Raw genomic sequence first — 18,762 nt, 5'->3', positions numbered from 1 at the left:
GCAGCGAACAACTATGCAAGAGATTTACCAATACTGCATTTGCTGGAATACATGATGAAGTTGGTTCAGGATTGGCATCACGCGAACAAGAAAAATGCAATAGAGACATCCACAAAGCTGGCAAAACAATATGAAGATATCATGAGGGAAAGTTACATTGCATCTCAGAGAATGACGGTAAGATTCCATTACCATGTTTCTTTCATACAAAAAAATGAAATCGGAACACATGCAGTATAATATAAGCCCGTCTATATGTAGTACATAAATGGTATTATATGTAGTATATAGTCTATATGTATATATAAGAAAATGAAAATGGACCGCAGATGGTAGAGTATATCACTAATCATCTTTTTCAAGGTGTAGGTGAAGCCTTCCACCGATTACTTATATACTGTCATTGAAGATGAAAAACAATTTGTGGTGAACCTGGGAGAGAGAACATGCACTTGCATAAGGTTTCAAATAGATGAAATGCCGTGTCCGCATGCTTTGGCAGTTGTCACGTACAAAAGCTTGGATGCATATGAATACTGCTCTATCTACTACAACACGGATTACTTGCTGAAAACGTATGAAATATCAGTGTATCCTGTTTCCGATGAAAGCACTTGGGACATTCCTACAGAGATCTTAGAAGATGTGGTGCTACCGCCGACAGGTAGAATTAAACCGGGAAGGCCAAAGAAATTGAGAATCCAGTTGTTGCCGGAATCACAAGCTAAGAGGTGCAAAATATCATGCGGACAATGTGCACAAGAGGTCGCAACCGAAAGACATGCGAAAATCTACGGGAGAAAACTTGACATGTTTGTTGGTTTGCATTTTTTCTTTTAACTCAATCATTGTAATTGGATTCTTGGATTACAAAGTTTGATATGAATTAATAAAAACAGTTACTGTCAGGTTTTTCTTATAACACTGTAAGATTTTTTTATATTAGTATATACTTTTCCAGTATATTCATTGATTAAACATTACGTTGGATGTTAACAGTATAGTTACTCAACTAGTGACTGGGTCAATGCTCGCAAAGGATGCTACTAGGACAACACACTCAATGCAAGCGAAATATAGAGTCAAGCTTCAAACCAAGGTTCAACAACAGTAACAACATACCCAGTGTAATCCCGCAAGTGGAGTCTGGGGAGGGTTGTGTGTACACAAACCTTACCTCTACCTTGTGCAAGTAGAGAGGCTATTTCGATAGACCCTCGGTTTAAGGAGTACAAAAACATAACAGTTTAAAGAAAATACGATAGCAAAGAAGACATGAGCAGAGAAGCATTAACAACAGCTCGTAACAACAAAACCGAAGTGGAATACAAAGTGGATTATATTTCACTTATGGTATATCAAAGTAAAGATTATGTTTCTTTTTAAGTAGATTGAACTCGCAGAACTTAAAATTTCTTCTTGTGTTCATGGATAGCTTTGATTTAGTTAACAATTATCTATTTCCCTTTCTCCTCTAGAGTGTGGTTGGAAACAGCACTAGTTTCCTTGAGTACCAGCTAACCTTTAGAACAGAGGAAGTCTAAAATTTTACTGTGGTATTGTAATGTTTCTTATGTTTTTAAATTAGTTGAACTTATCCAAAGAGATTATTGAGGTTGACCATTTGTAAAGTGTTTGCATATCAAAATGCATTTTGTCAGTAACTCAACAAGAAAAAAAGATACGCTATCAGTCATAAGAACAGATAAGGGAAGCTTTGCTACAGTGCGTATCTTCTCTAATCTCTTACTATATAAGGGCTGTACTTTGATAAAAATACATTGCCTTTCTCTAAAGAAGTACCTAAGCTTTTGTAATGTTACCTTGTTATGAATTTACCTCCTTTTTAAATATTTAACTTATTAAATATATGATTTTTAATAGACTATATTTTTAATGGCTAACTTAACTAAACTGAATGTAAATACCTGGCGCAGATAAATTTTTACCTGCGCACATGAGTGATAGTACATAGTTGTTAAGAGTTTAAGTTAGCTTTTGAACATAGATTTGATTGACACTTGAAAAAAGAATTTTTAAATTTACCTCATTTATTCTTCCTATAATATTATGCCGGAACTTGTGAAAAGCACCTTAACATTAGGACATAAATTCTACTCCCTTACAAACAAGATAGGTAAATGTTCCACCACTTCAGGGATAAAAAGTTGGTACGCCTCAGGTTTAGCCAATTCAATACAAACAATAATGAATTCATAGTGCCAAAGTAAGATCATTAGGAGTATATTTTCAGAAGAAAAAAGGTGGTGCATTATACATCAAATTCACTGCACAATGACTAGGATCCATGCCAGCTCGTACATATTACAAGTATGTTATCTCTCATTCGGATACTTTTGTTGAAAGTCGGAGCTCCACTTTCCGAGAGACCTTAAAAGCAAAACTTCTTTTTCTGCATAACAAGACAGCAAGATACAAATCAACAATATGAATCTTAAAATTCTAACACAATCATAAATATGAATGCACAAACGTATACCACAGAAAAAAGGTGCACAGGCAATACTGCTCAAAACCTTGTCTATTCTTAAGTCTATATGCACCAAGGTATTTTCTCAGAAGAAGTTTCCACTATACCGACTTCCTATCCTACTTGGGTTCACTCATAATTTGATGTTGTCTAATTACCAAACAAAGCTGGAAACTCACCTGAAATTTTGCAGCTTTCGCAGCTTCTTGACCATCAATGTATGCAAGAAGTTCCTCTTGTCTCATCAAAGCCTCATGCAAAGCCTGTTTCGAAAAGAAGGAATATTATCAACTCAATAACCAAGAAAAAGTGGTATGTTACACTTAAATGCTAATATTGTCAGCAACACAACATTATTTACATTGAATGCTTGCTGAGGTATGTGATGTAGATGTCGTTATTCTCAGCAGTATTATGCAATGAAATGCTTGCTGAAACAAGTCATAAGTTTGGCCACAACTTATCACCATAATCGTGGAATATTATTTCAAGTTGCAAGCACACTAGCTGTCACACTAATAATTGAATTCCAACATATTCCCTCGTTTCTCTATCTGATAATGTTCTGGCCTCAACAACACTCCAAAAGCATAAAGAGTCTCACATGACCAAACCATAACGTAATTTAGACTATATTTCATTAGTTAGGCCTTATCTCACAAGTTGAACATGCTAAGCAACCAAAACTTCCAGCTGAGCTAGCAAACATAAAAGATGCAAGCTTTGGTGAAGCAAAACCACTGATTTCGCACCCTTATTCACATACTGCATCATAAAATATTTACCTTCTTGGTTGCAATTAACTCAGCTTCTAGGGCATCCACACGGCAAACAGCAGCATTTAGCAATTCCTCTTTCTCATAAGGCATCTCAGATGGCTTTTCTTGAAGTGTATTTACTTTGCCCTCAAGTTCACCCAATTTCTTCAGAACAACAGAAAGCAGCTGCGCTTCTGTAAAGGCTGGAATTGGTGAAGGTGGCCGAAACTCCTCTTTACTGATTGCATCAGAGGTGAATTCTTGAACTGCTTGGGCTTGACCATTTGATGGATCAGGAAGTTTCTTGGTTACACGGCATAGCACTGAACGGAAAAACATCATCACAGTCGTGAAGAAGGCCAGAAGAAGTCCTAATATCCGAGTACTAAGACCACCTACGGGCTTTTGAGAATCTGCTGGTGGAAGCATCCCTGAATAAAATGTAAATAGCCACATACATCATGTCAGTACGAATTGAAAACTTGTAACGGACTAATAAAATAGAACATGGCCAACAGGTAGGATAAATGCCATATTAACCACAGACGTCTGCAAGTTCCAGCTTTACGACCAAAATAGAGCTAAAAGCAAAACAGAAAGAATAATGTTCACACTATTAGTAGCACCCAACACAGATTGTCTTGGATGCAGGTGGCCACAAGCAGCACTGACGCCTGACTACTGCATGCAACTAAAAACCATATTAAGACGATTAGAGTATCAGAATAATACATGTCAAAAATACATACATATATACACATTATATTGAATCACAAACAGGAAGTACATCAAAATTACAGGGTGAGAACTACAGTGAGCTAGCTCCTTTTACCCCCCTTGATTAGGTGCATACTGAAATCTAACTAAAAGATTCAGATACTCTTATGCTTTCTCCCCTCTTCTTTCCAATTCCTTGTGTGTACAAATGCATGTGTTTTTTGCAGAAGTCTAACCTTTGGAAATGGCAGCTCTTTGAAAGGATGTTTGTTTCTTCCACACAGAATCAACTGCCTTGTCAACCATGGGAACATATTCATCATATCCAGAGAAGTTTGTAGTGTAGCCTGAGGTTCCAGCCTTAGCCTGTTTGATGAGAAAAACAATAGCATATGATAAGAAAATTGTGCAAGCTCAATTTCGTTCAGGAAGGGAATGGGGAAGGAGATATTTCCATGAAAACTAAGGGAATGCAAATCCTGTATTGTTCCGAGTCTCAGTGAAAGAAAATTTTACATTCTCTCCAATAAAAGAAACGCTAATTCATGAAATCAGGTGAATAGGTAGAAATATACCTCTTCACGAACAGGAGTAAGCCGAAGATGGGAATAATTCCTTACAGCTTTAGGGGAAGCAATATCTTCAGCTTCAGATCCTGATTCAGCGGTGGAGGTATCACTACCTTTTACCTGCTAAAATTCAAAATACATGTAGCAATCTTCAAAGGAGGTTGACCATTTAGAGTGTTCTCATAATTTAGGAAAGACAGTAGAAGACATACCGTGGGGAAGCGAGGTTTAGCGTAAACTACCTTGCCTTCACTGTTTACAACTTTAACGACCTGCCTGGCACGCCGTGCTTCACCAATCATCTGCCGTCAAAGAAGGATTTCCCATTACTCAAAAGTTAAAATAGTTTTTCATAAAGGTAGAAATGCTTCCTCGTTACTAAAGACATCAAGAACAAGCAGACCCTTGTTCCAGAAAAGAAGAGTGCTGAAAATAAATGTTAGGAAAAGAAAAAAAGAAGATCCTGCCTTCCTAAAAGAATGAGGAGAAGAACATCTTTCAAAACAAAATTGCTCTCAGATGCGAGGGTGTAGATGAAACCTTTAGTATCTCCGGATTTTGCCATGGCCCTTTATCTGAACGAAGGCAACCTCCTTGATCTGCACATGTACAGGTTCCACCAAGAAACTCTGGCAACTCACTGCACAAAATCAAAAATCAGTAACATAACTTTTAAAGAAGGAAATCTGCAATACCATCAAAAGCAGAAATAAGCAAAAATTTTCCTTGTACAGTGGAAAAGAATGCTGAACTCCTTTACCTAGCATCAACTATTTCAAGCAACTTGTTTTGGTACTTGTTTCCAAGAACCTATAAGAAATTTGACAACAGAAGCAATTGAGTAAATATAGCCAAATAATTGATAATGTTACACTTTGAGAAGTGGCAGTAGAAGAGCATAGACAAACATGTATCTTGGAGGTGGTCTTGGGATCCAGAAAACTCTTAACAGTATTCCACAGCAGCCTAAAGCCAGGTCCAGCATTGATGATAAACATCTGATGAAGTGTCTGCACCAGCCAAAATGTAGCAAAATGTGTTAATGAACCGAAAACTAGAAAAGGCCATATAGTACCTACTGATAGGGATATAATCATGCCTCAGGATAATTATCACCATCAATCTTCTGAAGTCGCACAATGAGCTCTCTTGCACTCTTGTTAAAGTTTTTCAAACCCTGGGAAATCAACACAAGAAAATGAAAATAGGTAAATCCTAGTGTGCTAAAAATTCAATCTGAAATCATGACACATTAGCGCAAGAAAACTAATGGTAGGTGACATACCACTCCCTGGACGTCCAAAAGAGTGGTGCTAGAATCAATCTGCCTTTTAGCAGCAACTGTACATGCTGGAAACTTGATTGCAAAAGTTTTCTCGAACTCTCTTACATGGTTTCTTATGTAACGGTCCATTGTTGTGACTTGCATAAGTTTGTTAGGATCAACTTTCCCTAGCCTTTCAATGTATACCGGTCTTCCCTCCTTATCAATCCCGTGGTAACCTTGGGGATAGTATTTCGAAACTTCATCCTGCTCTTGGAATTGAAAATCCTGATGGAAAAATTTGATATGGGAAATATTTCAGAATAAATGAAGTCACTAGAATCTGGTATATGAAGAAATACCGTCACTATCCATCAGAGGAGAAATAAGTTACATGGATAATGGTGTCAGCACCAAATTCCTTCCTCCACTGAAGCATATCAGCCCACATATGCTTTGCTTTATCAATATCAAACTTTCTTGCTTTCAGAAACCTGCAAGAAACCCATAAGGAATAATAAATGAAATGACAAAAACAAGAATAGACCACCTGACAGTTCTTAATCAAAAGCCTGCATAAATCTATATCCTCTTTCATTTGCCTATTCTGAGAGCTAATACCTATGCTCACAATGTCTACCACTTCTAACTTTTGTTTCAGTTGGCAGGCCTGATGGAAAAGAGCATAGAGAAAGTTGACATATGATATCCAGAGTAAATTTCACATCCGGCCTCTTTGACTACAGCAAACTAAAGAACAAAATAATACATGAGTTCAAGGAAAAAGTTGACAAATCATTTTTCAATTTTTTCTTACTCTATTTGGACAAAGAAAAGGACCAATATCATGTGTCATTTGTAGTGGACAGATTTACGCAGAGGTAATATGTATGACTGTGGCTCCAGAAATTGTTGCAACACATCAAAATAATAGAACAAACCAACAAAAGAAAAAAGAGCACAAAAGAAGAAACACTGTTGAAGGCACTGGAACCTGGCCTAACAATATGATGGTCCTGGAAAAATTCATTTCATAAATTGGCCTTTTCTGCCCATGCATTCACCCCTGATTCAGTTTTTAAAACAAGCCTAAGTAAGCATTCTAACTTTCAACTAACATTTCGAACATGAAGTGTGTTGAAATTGTCTCTATACAAGCAACAACTATCACAATAAACAAGTTTAAAAAAAAAGACTATCACAAGATAACAGATAGCAGGATATATCTTAATCAGTTTGACATAAATACTTGAAGAAATTAAAGGTTACAGGGTATCACCTTAGCATCATATAGTAGTCATCATGTCTCTCAGGTAACAAATCATCCAAAATTAGTGCTTGCCTAAATTGGTCAACAGCTTGTAGCTCCTCAGCATCACGAATATCCTCAATTGAAACTGAACTCACTCGTCCATCACTTTTTCTTCTGCCTTTCTTCTTAAGAGAATGTTTAAATTTTGTTGATGCATTCAGTGCTTTCTTTTTCAGCGAACCAATTCTTGTCCTCCTCTCATCCTCTGAGTTCTCGAAATCAGATTTTCTTTCTCTTCTCTCATCATGTGTGGACGACCCCTCAAAGCCTGTTAACATTGAAAAGGAAACAGCAGGAAAATTAATCACATAACACATTTGAATTTAACACAAAGGCCAATCAAGCTCCTAAGTAACTGGGTTCAGCTGTATGAATCTTCTATATTCATTAGACTTATTCAAACACATTCAGTAAAGAATAAGGTTAAAAAATCCTCTTCAACCTAAGCTCATTTTCGATCAAAATTCATACTTTTTCCCAAAACAAAGTGTAATAGCTTACAAATATGAAAAGCAGAGTAGCATGGAACTGTATGTGAACCGAATTCCACCAAGCAAGTTCTTAAACAGAGTGCTAGAAGATTTCCATTGACATGAGGTGAGCTTGGGAAGTCGAGCACATTCTAAAATAGGAACTGAAAATGACTGCATCCAAAAGTGAAGAACCACCACAAAAGATTGATTTGCTTCCGGAATTCACCAAAATCAACCCCACTAGAACCATTTAAGAAAAGCAAAGAAACACCCGCAATGCAGATTTTCATCAAATCAGCATAACTCAAAACAAAATCATATATGCAAGTTCATCAAATATTCCCAGCAACCTTCCCACACTGTCTCTTTTTCTATGAGAGCGGTGTCTGGGCCAGCTTATGCGGCACCTCGACTATTCTACTGGTTGGCTACTACCTCCCACCAGCACATATACCGTTAACTCTACCCACTGAGGCTTTAGGCAGATGAGAAGTAAATCACCTAATGGTTTTTTGCCTCCGCATGAATTTGAACTCGATACCTCATGGATCTCTTCCCACACTTTCTCTATTTCTGTGATACCACCAGCGTCCAGTCCAGCTTATACGCACTTCAACTATTTCATCGGGTTGACTACTACCTCCCCACTAGCACATGTAATGGGTAACTCTACTCACCGAGGCTTAGGCAGATGCGGAGAAATCACCTAGTATTTATTGCCTCGACTAAGATTTGAACTGAGATCTCATGGTTCTACTCCCACTTCATTGACCATTCACCGGCCACACCTTCGAACTAAAGTCAACCATATTTTTCACTTTGGCAGGGTACGAGGCTCAAACTCTTGACCTGCTGGCATGAAAAGGACTCTCTCAACCACTACGAACAAGAATGACTGGTAAAGTCAACCATATTAATCCACCAATGTGAGCTACAAAAAAAAGTTAACGGCTCTCAAACCCCAACAAGTTGAGAATCACTTAAAACATAGTCTAACTAATAAGCCCTCTCAAACCCTGATAAGGAAGAGAGATATGATAAGTTCATCAACAGTGTAAACTATCACGAAAGCTCTAAATACTGCAACATTGAAATTGGTACCCCAACTAATTCGGGATTGAAGCATAATTACTTAATTGAATAACATACTAAATTAGCACCATATCCTAATCTAAACCTATTTTTCAGCAATCTTAAAACTGCACACAAGCTCAAAAACCCAAAAGTAACAAGTAAAGAATGTAACTAAAATTCAGCAAATAGCAAACAATGTAGTTCAGAATCAGTAAACAAGTTAATAAAAGCAAACGAAAGTCAACTCACAAGGCCTCGCAAATCGATCTAATGGACCCGACATAGCCCAAATCAAGCAGATGAATCAAGCCTGAAAATTCCTGATGACCAGTAGATCGGTAAATCCAAAGAGCTCGACAAAAATCACTGTAAACTCAAAAAAGAAACTTGATGCTCCGGTAGATCGAGAATCAAAAGAGCCTCACAAAATCACTGTAAAGTCAAAACTCTAACAAGAAAAATCAACAAGAAAAATGAAGAAAAGTCGCTATTACTCAGTAGGTGGGAGAAGAAAAATGGGAAGAAACAAAGCTGGAGCCACCTTTTTGGAAGTATCGAGGATGATCGGACGGCAATAAATGCATCAAAAACTAGTAACGGAATAGTGGAATTATTTGGTAAGAGTAGGGGTATTTTGGGGAAGATAATTAATGGCACCGATCCAATTATAGATGATTTCTGATAAATAAAATCTTTTTACTCTTTAACTTTCATAAATAATGATAAATCTCAAATACCAAATAGTTAAATGTCCCAATTTATATGTAGTAATATTTTTTATAGTCAGTACCAGAATAATATTTTTTTTATATTTAATAATAATTTAATTTTAAATTTTTCTTTTTACTGTCAATAAAATAATTTCTAGTCACACTAATTTCAATAGATTGTTTTAAACTATCAGTTTCAAAAAATTTCTTTTATTTTTTTAAACTTCGCTCACAATTAAACACTTTCGCATAAAGTACTTTTACTTTGCCAAATACTTAACTTTGAAAAAAAATTACTTTTGTTTAAAAAAAATTAGTATCACATGCCACGTAGGATACAGGTGGGTCCCAAAAGTGAGTGGAACATGCCACGTATACAAGACGTGTTTGGAAGGTGATAAAAATCTGGCTGGCGGTTCATTGCGGTTAAAATGACAAAAAGGGGCGCTGATTGAGTAATGATTTTGTGACCGACGGTGATATAGGAGAAATTAATTAATATTAATAGGAGTAATAGATTGACAAAAAAACTTTACTGTACACAAAAAAACAAAAACAAAAAGGTTGTCAGGGATGAAAATTTATGTTTCTCTTCTCAATCAAAAAAAATTGGTTATAATCCTTTTCATAATAATGGAACTCAGACAATATTTTTCATTTTGATGTTGAATAGTAGAATTAAAATAACATATTATATGTCAATAAATAAATAATTTAAAACAATTCTTGATAGTATGTTAGCTATCGTTGTTGACAATGAGCCAGCTAGCATGATTAGTGATACTTGATCTGTCCTTAGGTGATTAATTAAAGAAAAAGTGAAAGAAATTATATTTTTTATTAACGTCAGCGTAAGAAAAAGAAAAAACGCATGCCGTTGAACAGTCAAGATCGTGCTTTAACGTGAATAAATAAACAACCAAATTAATGTTACAATTGATTAATCTATCTTTAAAAATTACTATATGTAATCTTTTGGTAAACAACAAAATACGGAGTCTCTTCGCCCGGAAGACCGCGAAGAAGTAATCAACTTTTTCTTTTTGTCTTTTCTAAAAGTAGCAAACTTGCTTGACCATGACCCACTCAAATACTCATACGGGCCACAGGTGATTGAACGCGGCTCCGGCCTTTTGCTTAGCAGCCCTAAAATTCAATTGATTAAAGGGCATGCGCATTGGCCCAAAGAAAAAAAGTCTTATTTAGTAAGTATACAATTCATTAGAAAATAACACATATTAATTAGAGTTTGGTACGAGTTAGACAGGTTGGCTATGACCTAAATTTTAGTCTATCTTGACCCGGCCTATCTCAGTCCAAGTAAATTTTGGGCAGGTCAACCCACTTATTTATTGATTTAATCTATTTTGATCCACCCAAAATGGGCTCAACCCGCCCATTTAACGACCCTGATCTTGAGCATGAGGCACTGCATAATGTTTATTGTAATTTGTCTCCGGTTGACATTGTTAGACACCAAAGGAACCAACCAGTCATTTATGCTTGCCTTTACTCTATCAGCATGTGCAAATTTGGTATCATTTGTTTTAAAACGAACAAAAGATACAACAGAAGATGGGAAAGAATCCTAAGCTTTCAAAGTGCTTGTTTCTTTCAAAAAAAAAAAAGAAGGAAAAATTACGGAAATAGTCAATTTAAACTCAAACTTATGAATCTCTAGCTCAAAATTAGACACTTACCAAAATTAGCTGAAAATTAGAGATACACGCAAGGAAGGATTCTTCCTTTCGAGAATCACGCTAAAGATCTTCCTTCCTTCCCTATTTTTCAAGCGTGTCAATTTCACAGATACATACATTCTTTAAATCACAGCGTTATCTCCCAAAAAAATCTCAAAAATAGCTCCAAATTTCACTCAAAAATCGATCAATTTCACTGTAGAAGCAACAATTTCCTTTCGTGATTTTTCTGTAGATATAGCCTTGATGAAGGAACTACGAACTACAATCAAAATCACTCAAGGAATTAGTGAGTTTTGACCTAATTCCAGCTACTTCAATGGCAAACCAATTTTTCTTCAGTATGGTGACCGATGGAATGTTGTCAACAATTTTGTAGATTACAATGTCAATGCTGTAATAGTTACTCCAAATATAAGTTATGAAGATTTTGTAGACGTGATTTCGAAATAACTTATGATGGATACTTCATTGAATGTTATTGAAATCAAATACACTTTCCAAAACGGTTCTCCACCAATAGTGATACACAATAATATGGGTGTATGTGTATATCTTGAGCTGAAAAAAAGCTCAAAATTTACAATGTATCCCCTTTGTATAACATCGAGTGAAAAGGATATGGATATGATCTGCTACAATTTAAATTCTGTTGTGATTTCCTCAGAGTGTGCACAAAGCTCAGTTATACAGGAGAGATACAAAGGTGATACAATTAATATGATTGAGTTTAGGGATGGAGAAGACTGGCAGGATACAGAATCTAATGAAAATATAATAATAACTGACCCTCAAGACATAGATGTAGAAGAAGGTCAAATTTATAAAGACAAGGCTACGATAGTCAGAGTCATGAAGCACTTGGCAGTAAAGGAAAAATTCCAGTTTAAGGTGCATAGATCAAGTGAAAGCAGGTATCATAATATTTATTGTATAATTATGTATCTCAATGTATATCGTATTTGATGTTAGAAGTATAATTATGCAGAAAATAAGTTGCTGCTTGTAAGTATGTGGTTGTACACTTTTAAGTTGTGGTTGTCACCGTGTAGTACTATATAGTCGTTTTATTTTTTCATCTAGTATTGTTGATGGCAGTGTGTATCACTATATATCATTGTGAATATGAGCAATGCCGTCGCCTACTTGAAGTACGGTACCGGTATTTACAATCTTTACTTCTCTATTATATTGTTCAATACATTCACGAATAATATTACTAATTTCGTCAGCTTATATTTCACGTCGCTCTGTTTATTGATGGAAAAGTTTATATCATTATTGTAGGTATTACCTAGTGTGCATCAACAACAACTGCGATTGATGTTTTAAGTCTTCGAGCCTGAAAAAAGCAAAACTTTTCAATGTCAGAAATTTTAGCAAACTACACTCGTGCCCACTGAAAGACAGATCTTACGCACAACGTCAAGCTACTGCAAAACTCATCCGCAATCTTCTGATAGACAAGTATAAAGACCCAAAAATAATATGCACTCATAATGACATAATTGGAGACATGAACAAGCAGTATGGTCTTCAAATGACATATATGCAAGCATGGAGATAGAAGGAATACACAGTTCAACTACTGAGAGGGAACCCGAGCGAATCATACAAAAATCTGCCAAGCTACTTTTATTTGCTGGTTCTTACGAATCCTATGTCAGTGGTAAGTTTGAAAAAAACAGAGAAAGACATGTTCATGTATGCTTTCGTTGTACTATATCCGTCTATAAAAGGATGGCAGTATTGCAAAGTAGTTGTTGTTATTGTAGATGGAACCTTTCTTAAATCGACATAGAGTGGAACATCATTGATTAACATCCACACAAGATCCAGCAGGTAAAAATAAGAATAATAATGTATGTATGTATGTATGTATGTATATATATATATATATATATATATATATATATATATATATATATATATACACACACACACACGCACACACACACACACACACACACACACACTCAAATGTGTTTATATGATTCAATTTATTAGGTAGTATTCTACCACTCGCATATGCCATAGTAGATTAAGAGAATAATGCTTACTGGGAGTGGTTTTTTGCGAGGTTCAAGGATGCATTTGGGGAAAGGGAGGGAATGTGCATAATCTCAGATAGACATGAAGGCATTGAAAATACAGCGGCAATATTGTATCCACAAGTACCTCACTGTGACTGCATATGGCATATATGGAATAATATTAAAAAAAAATTACAAGAAGAACCATTTGCAGCTCAAAGACATATTCTTTTCTATGGACAAAGCATACACAGTTAAGAAGTTTGATTACCACATAGTAGAGGTAGAGAGAATTGATAAGAAGGTCAAAGATTAATTAATCAATGTTGGGTATGAAAGATGGTCCAGAGCACATTCCATTGTCAACAGAACATTGACAATGACTTCAAACATTGTGGAGTCGATCAATACAGCGCTCAAGGATGCTAGGGAACTCCCAGTACTGCCTTTACTGGAGTACATAAGGCAATTGATCAAACGATGGAACGTTACAAACCAAAAGAATGCAATAGAGTCATTTACTAATCTTGGGAAAAAATATGATACAATGCTGATGGACAATCTCGAATTGTCACATCAGATGAAGGTATGACTAGAATCTGTAGATACTTGTGCATATAATATGTAATCATACCAAATTCACGGATCTGTTATATCTTGAACCCTTCTGTTAAACTAGTATCCACATGCACGGCACAGGGAGGCCAAATGGATTAAAGCAAATATTTTCTAATATTCATTTGTTGCACAAAAGGCAATATTATAGTGTTCAAGTAATTGAGAGTCTTATCTCTGTTACCCAAGGCTTCAGGTTTTCTGTTTCTTTTCAAAGCTGGTTGGTCTACCTCTATTCTCTGTTTCTTTTGGGGCATGTAAGAAATTAGTCATTATGTAAGCAAATTGTTCAACTTTTAGGCGACCACCAGCATGTACATAAGGTTTTCAATTTAATGTAGCATATATGCCTACCCCACTACTGAAATATTGGCTAGTTTGATATGATATTAAGTTATTTTGAATCTTGTAGGCTCTCGAGTATGTGTTTTGAGGGCATATGCTTTGTCACCACTAATGATAGTTGATAATTTTTGTAGGTGACCCCTTCAACGAGTTACTTATATTCAGTACTTGACAAGGGTAAGCAGAGAATGGTGTTCCTAAAAGATCGAACTTGTAGCTGTAGAAGGTTTCAGTTGGATGAGCTGCTATGTGCACATACTTGGGCAATATTAAAATACAAATACATTGATCACATTGAGTATTGCTCGGTGTACTACACCGAAAATTACCTATTGAAGACCTGTAAAATTCTAATTTATCCAGTTCCTGATGAAAGCACATGGAAAATTCCTGCAAAAGTTCTAGATGAAAAAGTCTTGCCACCAGACGTGACTAAATCAATAGGAAGGTCAAGAAAGGGGAGGTGCAAGCCAATATCTGAAAGGGAACGAAAAAGGTCGATTTCACGTGGACAGTGTGGAGAACAAGGTCACAATAGGAAAACTTGTAGAAATAATCCAAAGAGAGAATGAAATATGTCAAACTTAGAATTACTGATTATTTTACTTTACTGAATATCATAGAGATTTAGAAGAATCCAATATATCAAAAACTGTATTAATGCAGAATGTTATTTGAATTTTAGATATAAATAAATATTTGATCTATCATTTAAAATCATGTTGCAAGTGTATTTTTTAAATTATACATCTGTTTGATTAAAAAAGAAGTTGTATCAGCTATGTATCATATTTGTATCTTTTGTGTATCGGCTATGTATCATCTTTGTATCATCTATGTATCACCTATGTATCTTTGTGTATCCGCTCTTAATCATGTCCGTATTTGTGTAATAACAAATCTAACTAATGAAAAACAGTCGTAGCAGTTAGAAAAATGTGCAAATAATTTTAGAAATTTGCAAATAAGAGTGTGGCATCATCAATACATATTTCGAAACCAAACAAACTGCATAACTCATTGTGAAGAAACTAACTGTGTAGCAATCCAAAACGAATGTATCATCTATGTATCATGTGTGTATCATATTTGTATCATGCGTGTATCTGGAAGAGATAGTGTATCACAAACTACCGTATATTTTTCATATCTTGAATTCACAACACAAAATCAAGGAAGAAAATACCAAAATAAACTAATCTGTAACACTCCAATATTGCACTAAAACTCATTAAACCTTTATAACAGAGCAGGCATCTCATTTGCCGTATAAATCTTAAAAGTATTCATAAAATTCAAACACAAACAAACGTGATCCGTCTTACAAAAATGATAACATAACAGAACACAATACAATATGAAATTATTGAGTTCATCCTACAACAATGACAAAATAACTACTTTTTCCGCTTCCGCGACTTATTATGTCGACCAATAATCTCATCATCACTTTGCACGTTCAGTTCCATCTTTTTTCTAGCAGAATCCTACAAGAGAGCACCAAATTTGTGCCGGTGTGCATAGGCATTAAATGTTTTAGGAGGCATCTTGCCCTCGATGAAATACTCGGCAAATGATGCCGTAAATACATCGCAATTAATCAAGTCCTTTGATTTGTAGACACCAGTGCGCCAATTAATACCTTTTTTGTTTAAATAGAAATGCATGTGGACGAAAAAATGAGGCAGTAACACAGAATACTTGTGCATTGTGTTATGAACTTTGGATTGATGAGCAGCTCCACCGCGCATAGAGCCATACACATAAATGCACCTATCCTTGAAGGCATCACAGCCATTATCCAATGCCATTGTTCCGCAACATTAATTGTCATTAAGATGTGCTCGACAGTGTGCTATGGAACATTGGCATCCAAGACATACCCCTGAATATACTCTGCAATGACATGTTTCGGATCGCACACTTCACTATCTCCATATGTATCAATAAATGCCTGGCACAACTCATTAATTTTCTCGTCAAAGTACCAATCTGTGGTGGTGAATGTTATAGATAGGTCTTTGTCATACTTCCCCTTCTTCCTCAAATAATAGAATAAAATATCAATGTGCTGAAACAAAACATAACAAATAATTAATCACTGAAGGCTTGTAAGCTTTAAGCAGCTACACTTTTTCAAACCAAATTCACAGAAAACAAAGGAAAATGAATGCTCACTACTTCTCTTGTGCCAGGCAAGATAGCAATTAATAATATGTTCTAACTTAGGAGTCCTGATCACGTGTACACTGGCTAAAACTAAAAAAAAACTGTAAAAGTAACTTCATACATACCGAGTCATCCAAAGGTTGACCATTATATGCCAAAATGTAAAACCACTTTTTGTCTTCAACATGATATACCTGATCTCGTCCAATTTCACTCCTCTCTTTGAGGTTATGAAAACGATTGATGCAATAGTAATACCCAACAAGAGTCGGGGTTGAATTCCACAGGGAGCTATATGAATGGGTGTTAGTAGTAGATATCTTAGCGCGTCAGTTTGTATATCTAAACTTGCACTTCCGCAATATTTGGTTTTGTTTAAAAATCTAAACTAAACTACGATTGCGATTCAAAGAATGAAACTAGGAAATATTTTTGTTGTTTTCCAAATGATATAAAAGGCCTAGGGCTATGACCTTCACCTAGGTATTTGCCTAATGTGTTGTAAACTTTAAAGCTTATTTTATTGGTCGGGGTATATTATAGCTATCAACACTCAAGTACCCACTCAATACCTTTCGGTCAGAGAATGATTTTGTCCAATTTGGCTTTCTCAATTCTAAATGGGTATTGAACAAAATAGTTAATAAGAAGCTCAAGTCGGGTTTTACTATCTCTAGGTTCAACCCTTTAATTGGGCTTATCAATCTCTCGATTGACCCAATTTCTTGCTAGCCAAGTTTCCCTTTCGGAGGTTCTACGATCGCACAATTCCATGTGCGGTCCGCACTTTGCTTCAGCTTGAAAAGGTTGGAAATTTACGACCGCATAATAATGAAGTGCGACCGCACTGCCCTCTTTCTGTGGTCCGCACAATAATGTCTGCGGCCGCACTTTGTTCTTCTGCGGTTCGCACATGGAATTATGCGGCCGCGTAGCTCTTCTTCTGCAGCCACACATTAATTGTTCGGTCCGCACTTGTGTTGGACTGGAGGTGCAAGTTTTCTGAACTTTTACTCTGACCCGGCTTTTGCGGCCGCATAATTTGTGTGCGGTCCGTATCTTGCAACATTCTCTGATGGAATTGCTTCACGACCTGCGACCGCAGATGATATTCTGTGGTCCGCACTTTGAGCTTTTGTGCCTATTTTTGTCCTTGAGTTCAAATTACTCCTTCTTGAGTTGGATTTAATCCCGGGAGCTCATCTTCCAATATTCCTGCAATTAAGTATATTTTATCAGTTTTCGGGAACATAATTGAGTGCTTTTGGACTAAAATGAAGGCTAAAAGGCGCTAATAAGTAGTCAAAATTCCCACTTATCAACTCCCCCAAACTTAAGCTTTTACTTGTCCTCAAGCAAATAAAGTAGTTCCATCTTTCACAAGTTAAGAGCCATTCCAGCTAATCAAAGCTGAATCAATCACACATCAATTGGGACCAACAATTACCTATGACACTTATGAATTATCAACAAGGCAACAAGTTAAACTTTAAGCACGAATGGTTCTAATGTGATACTTAAGCACCAAGAGTTAACTTTATTCATCAAAGAAGCTCGCCCTTTCATGTAGGTCATTATGGATCCCAAACTCCTCCTCCTCCACTCTCTGTTTTCCTATCTCACTTAGGAATATAACACTCAATTCAAAGATTTGTGAAAGGTTCATTCATCTCTCTCAAAAGAATATCGCAAGTACGGCTTTAAGTACCATATGCTTGCCCCTCATGTAAATCACCACTAATGTAAGCTTACTCGGCTTAAAATCACGTAGGGCTTTTTCGGGATGCAATGCAGGCTTTTGGACTAAGGTTGGATAAGCTATGATAGAACGGGTTCACCTTTCCTTAAGCACTCCATTTTCTTTTATCGGCTCATGCTTTTGCCAACCCTTTGAGGCATTTTTTTTTTCTTATGGGAACTAGAGAGACTTAACATCACTCTTTCTTGGTCATGATATTCATTTTCTCCTTCTTTGCTTTTTTCATGTTTCGCATCATTACTTTTCTTTGAATCCCTTCAACTTTTCAACTTATTCACTTTTCTTTTTGCATTTTTCTTTTTGTTCTTTCTTTTTCTTGCCTTTCCTTTTCCTCATTTCTTTTCTCTTTTGTCTTGATACCTTTTTCAAACTTCTCGTTTCTCCCTCATACTTACGTTTTAGCCAATTATCTCACAAGAGTGTTAAGAAAAGCTCGGGTGCCAAGAGAGAATCACAATAAGATGGGTAAAGGCTTGTAACGTGGTTATCAAATGAGAAAGGTTTTAGGATCAATTGGGCTGACTAGGTATAACAATATTGGTGAGCCATGAAAAATTTCAAGTGGGTCAAGGAGAGCCTACAATCACTTCTCAATCCAATAAAACTTAAAACTTTACCTAGAAACACATTCAGGGCAAGTTCTAGACCATTCGCACGGGTACTTGGACTAACAACAACAACATCTCACCTCTCATGCAGCTGGATTGTTAAAGAGGATAGATTCGAGGGCCCACAACGACTATATTCAAGATTGAGAATCACTATGGTTCGAC

At 36.1% G+C, this 18,762-nt stretch overlaps 3 protein-coding genes across 5 annotated transcripts in view; 2 read left to right on the top strand and 1 right to left on the bottom strand.

Moving 5' to 3' along the window:
- The window catches only part of LOC104120045 (uncharacterized), a 1,847-nt gene extending 925 nt beyond the window's left edge, over nt 1-922 (top strand). The window contains exons 2-3 of the mRNA XM_018778945.3: nt 1-177; nt 370-922. The exon at nt 1-177 is cut by the window's left edge and continues 434 nt beyond it. Of these exons, the coding sequence (XP_018634461.1) occupies nt 1-177; nt 370-840 (648 nt within the window). The 3' untranslated portion in view covers nt 841-922. The remainder of the gene's footprint in view (nt 178-369) is intronic.
- Nucleotides 923-2,134: 1,212 nt separating this feature from the next.
- On the bottom strand, nt 2,135-9,219 carry LOC104120021 (phosphatidylinositol/phosphatidylcholine transfer protein SFH8-like). Of its 3 annotated transcripts, none has more exons than XM_009631674.4 (14): nt 8,908-9,219; nt 7,079-7,379; nt 6,194-6,293; nt 5,821-6,087; nt 5,635-5,712; nt 5,444-5,545; nt 5,296-5,345; nt 5,076-5,175; nt 4,748-4,837; nt 4,542-4,658; nt 4,203-4,332; nt 3,277-3,680; nt 2,671-2,754; nt 2,135-2,413 (listed from the first exon to the last, which is right to left on the bottom strand). In XM_009631674.4, exons 1-14 carry the CDS (start codon nt 8,939-8,941, stop codon nt 2,393-2,395), a joined length of 1,878 nt encoding a protein of 625 aa, XP_009629969.1. In that variant the 5' UTR covers nt 8,942-9,219; the 3' UTR covers nt 2,135-2,392. The 3 variants fall into 3 exon arrangements, with proteins under 3 accessions (XP_009629969.1, XP_009629974.1, XP_070043820.1); XM_009631679.4 differs by having other exon boundaries at nt 4,542-4,655; XM_070187719.1 differs by lacking the exon at nt 8,908-9,219 and adding an exon at nt 7,613-7,796.
- Nucleotides 9,220-11,788: 2,569 nt separating this feature from the next.
- On the top strand, nt 11,789-14,633 carry LOC104120039 (uncharacterized). The gene is made up of 3 exons (XM_009631701.2): nt 11,789-11,982; nt 13,441-13,687; nt 14,196-14,633. The coding sequence occupies exons 1-3, from the start codon at nt 11,789-11,791 to the stop codon at nt 14,631-14,633; spliced, it is 879 nt and encodes a 292-aa protein (XP_009629996.2).
- Nucleotides 14,634-18,762: the final 4,129 nt, after the last annotated feature.

Source organism: Nicotiana tomentosiformis, chromosome 10, assembly GCF_000390325.3.
Source record: "Nicotiana tomentosiformis chromosome 10, ASM39032v3, whole genome shotgun sequence".
NCBI lineage: Eukaryota > Viridiplantae > Streptophyta > Magnoliopsida > Solanales > Solanaceae > Nicotiana > Nicotiana tomentosiformis.
The sequence above is the reverse complement of the archived record's forward strand: the minus strand, read 5'-3'. Positions and strand labels throughout refer to the sequence as shown.

Coding starts and splice junctions, on each gene's coding strand:
- LOC104120021 (XM_009631674.4), bottom strand. CDS start 8,941: ATGTCGGGTCCATTAGATCGATTTGCGAGGCCTT. Junction 5,713..5,820: donor TTTTGGACGTCCAGGGAGTG/GTATGTCACCTA, acceptor TTGATTTCCCAG/GGTTTGAAAAACTTTAACAA. Junction 5,546..5,634: donor ATGGTGATAATTATCCTGAG/GCATGATTATAT, acceptor TGGCTGGTGCAG/ACACTTCATCAGATGTTTAT.
- LOC104120039 (XM_009631701.2), top strand. CDS start 11,789: ATGATTGAGTTTAGGGATGGAGAAGACTGGCAGGATACAGAATCTAAT. Junction 11,983..13,440: donor CATAGATCAAGTGAAAGCAG/GTATCATAATAT, acceptor TGGGTATGAAAG/ATGGTCCAGAGCACATTCCA. Junction 13,688..14,195: donor AATTGTCACATCAGATGAAG/GTATGACTAGAA, acceptor TAATTTTTGTAG/GTGACCCCTTCAACGAGTTA.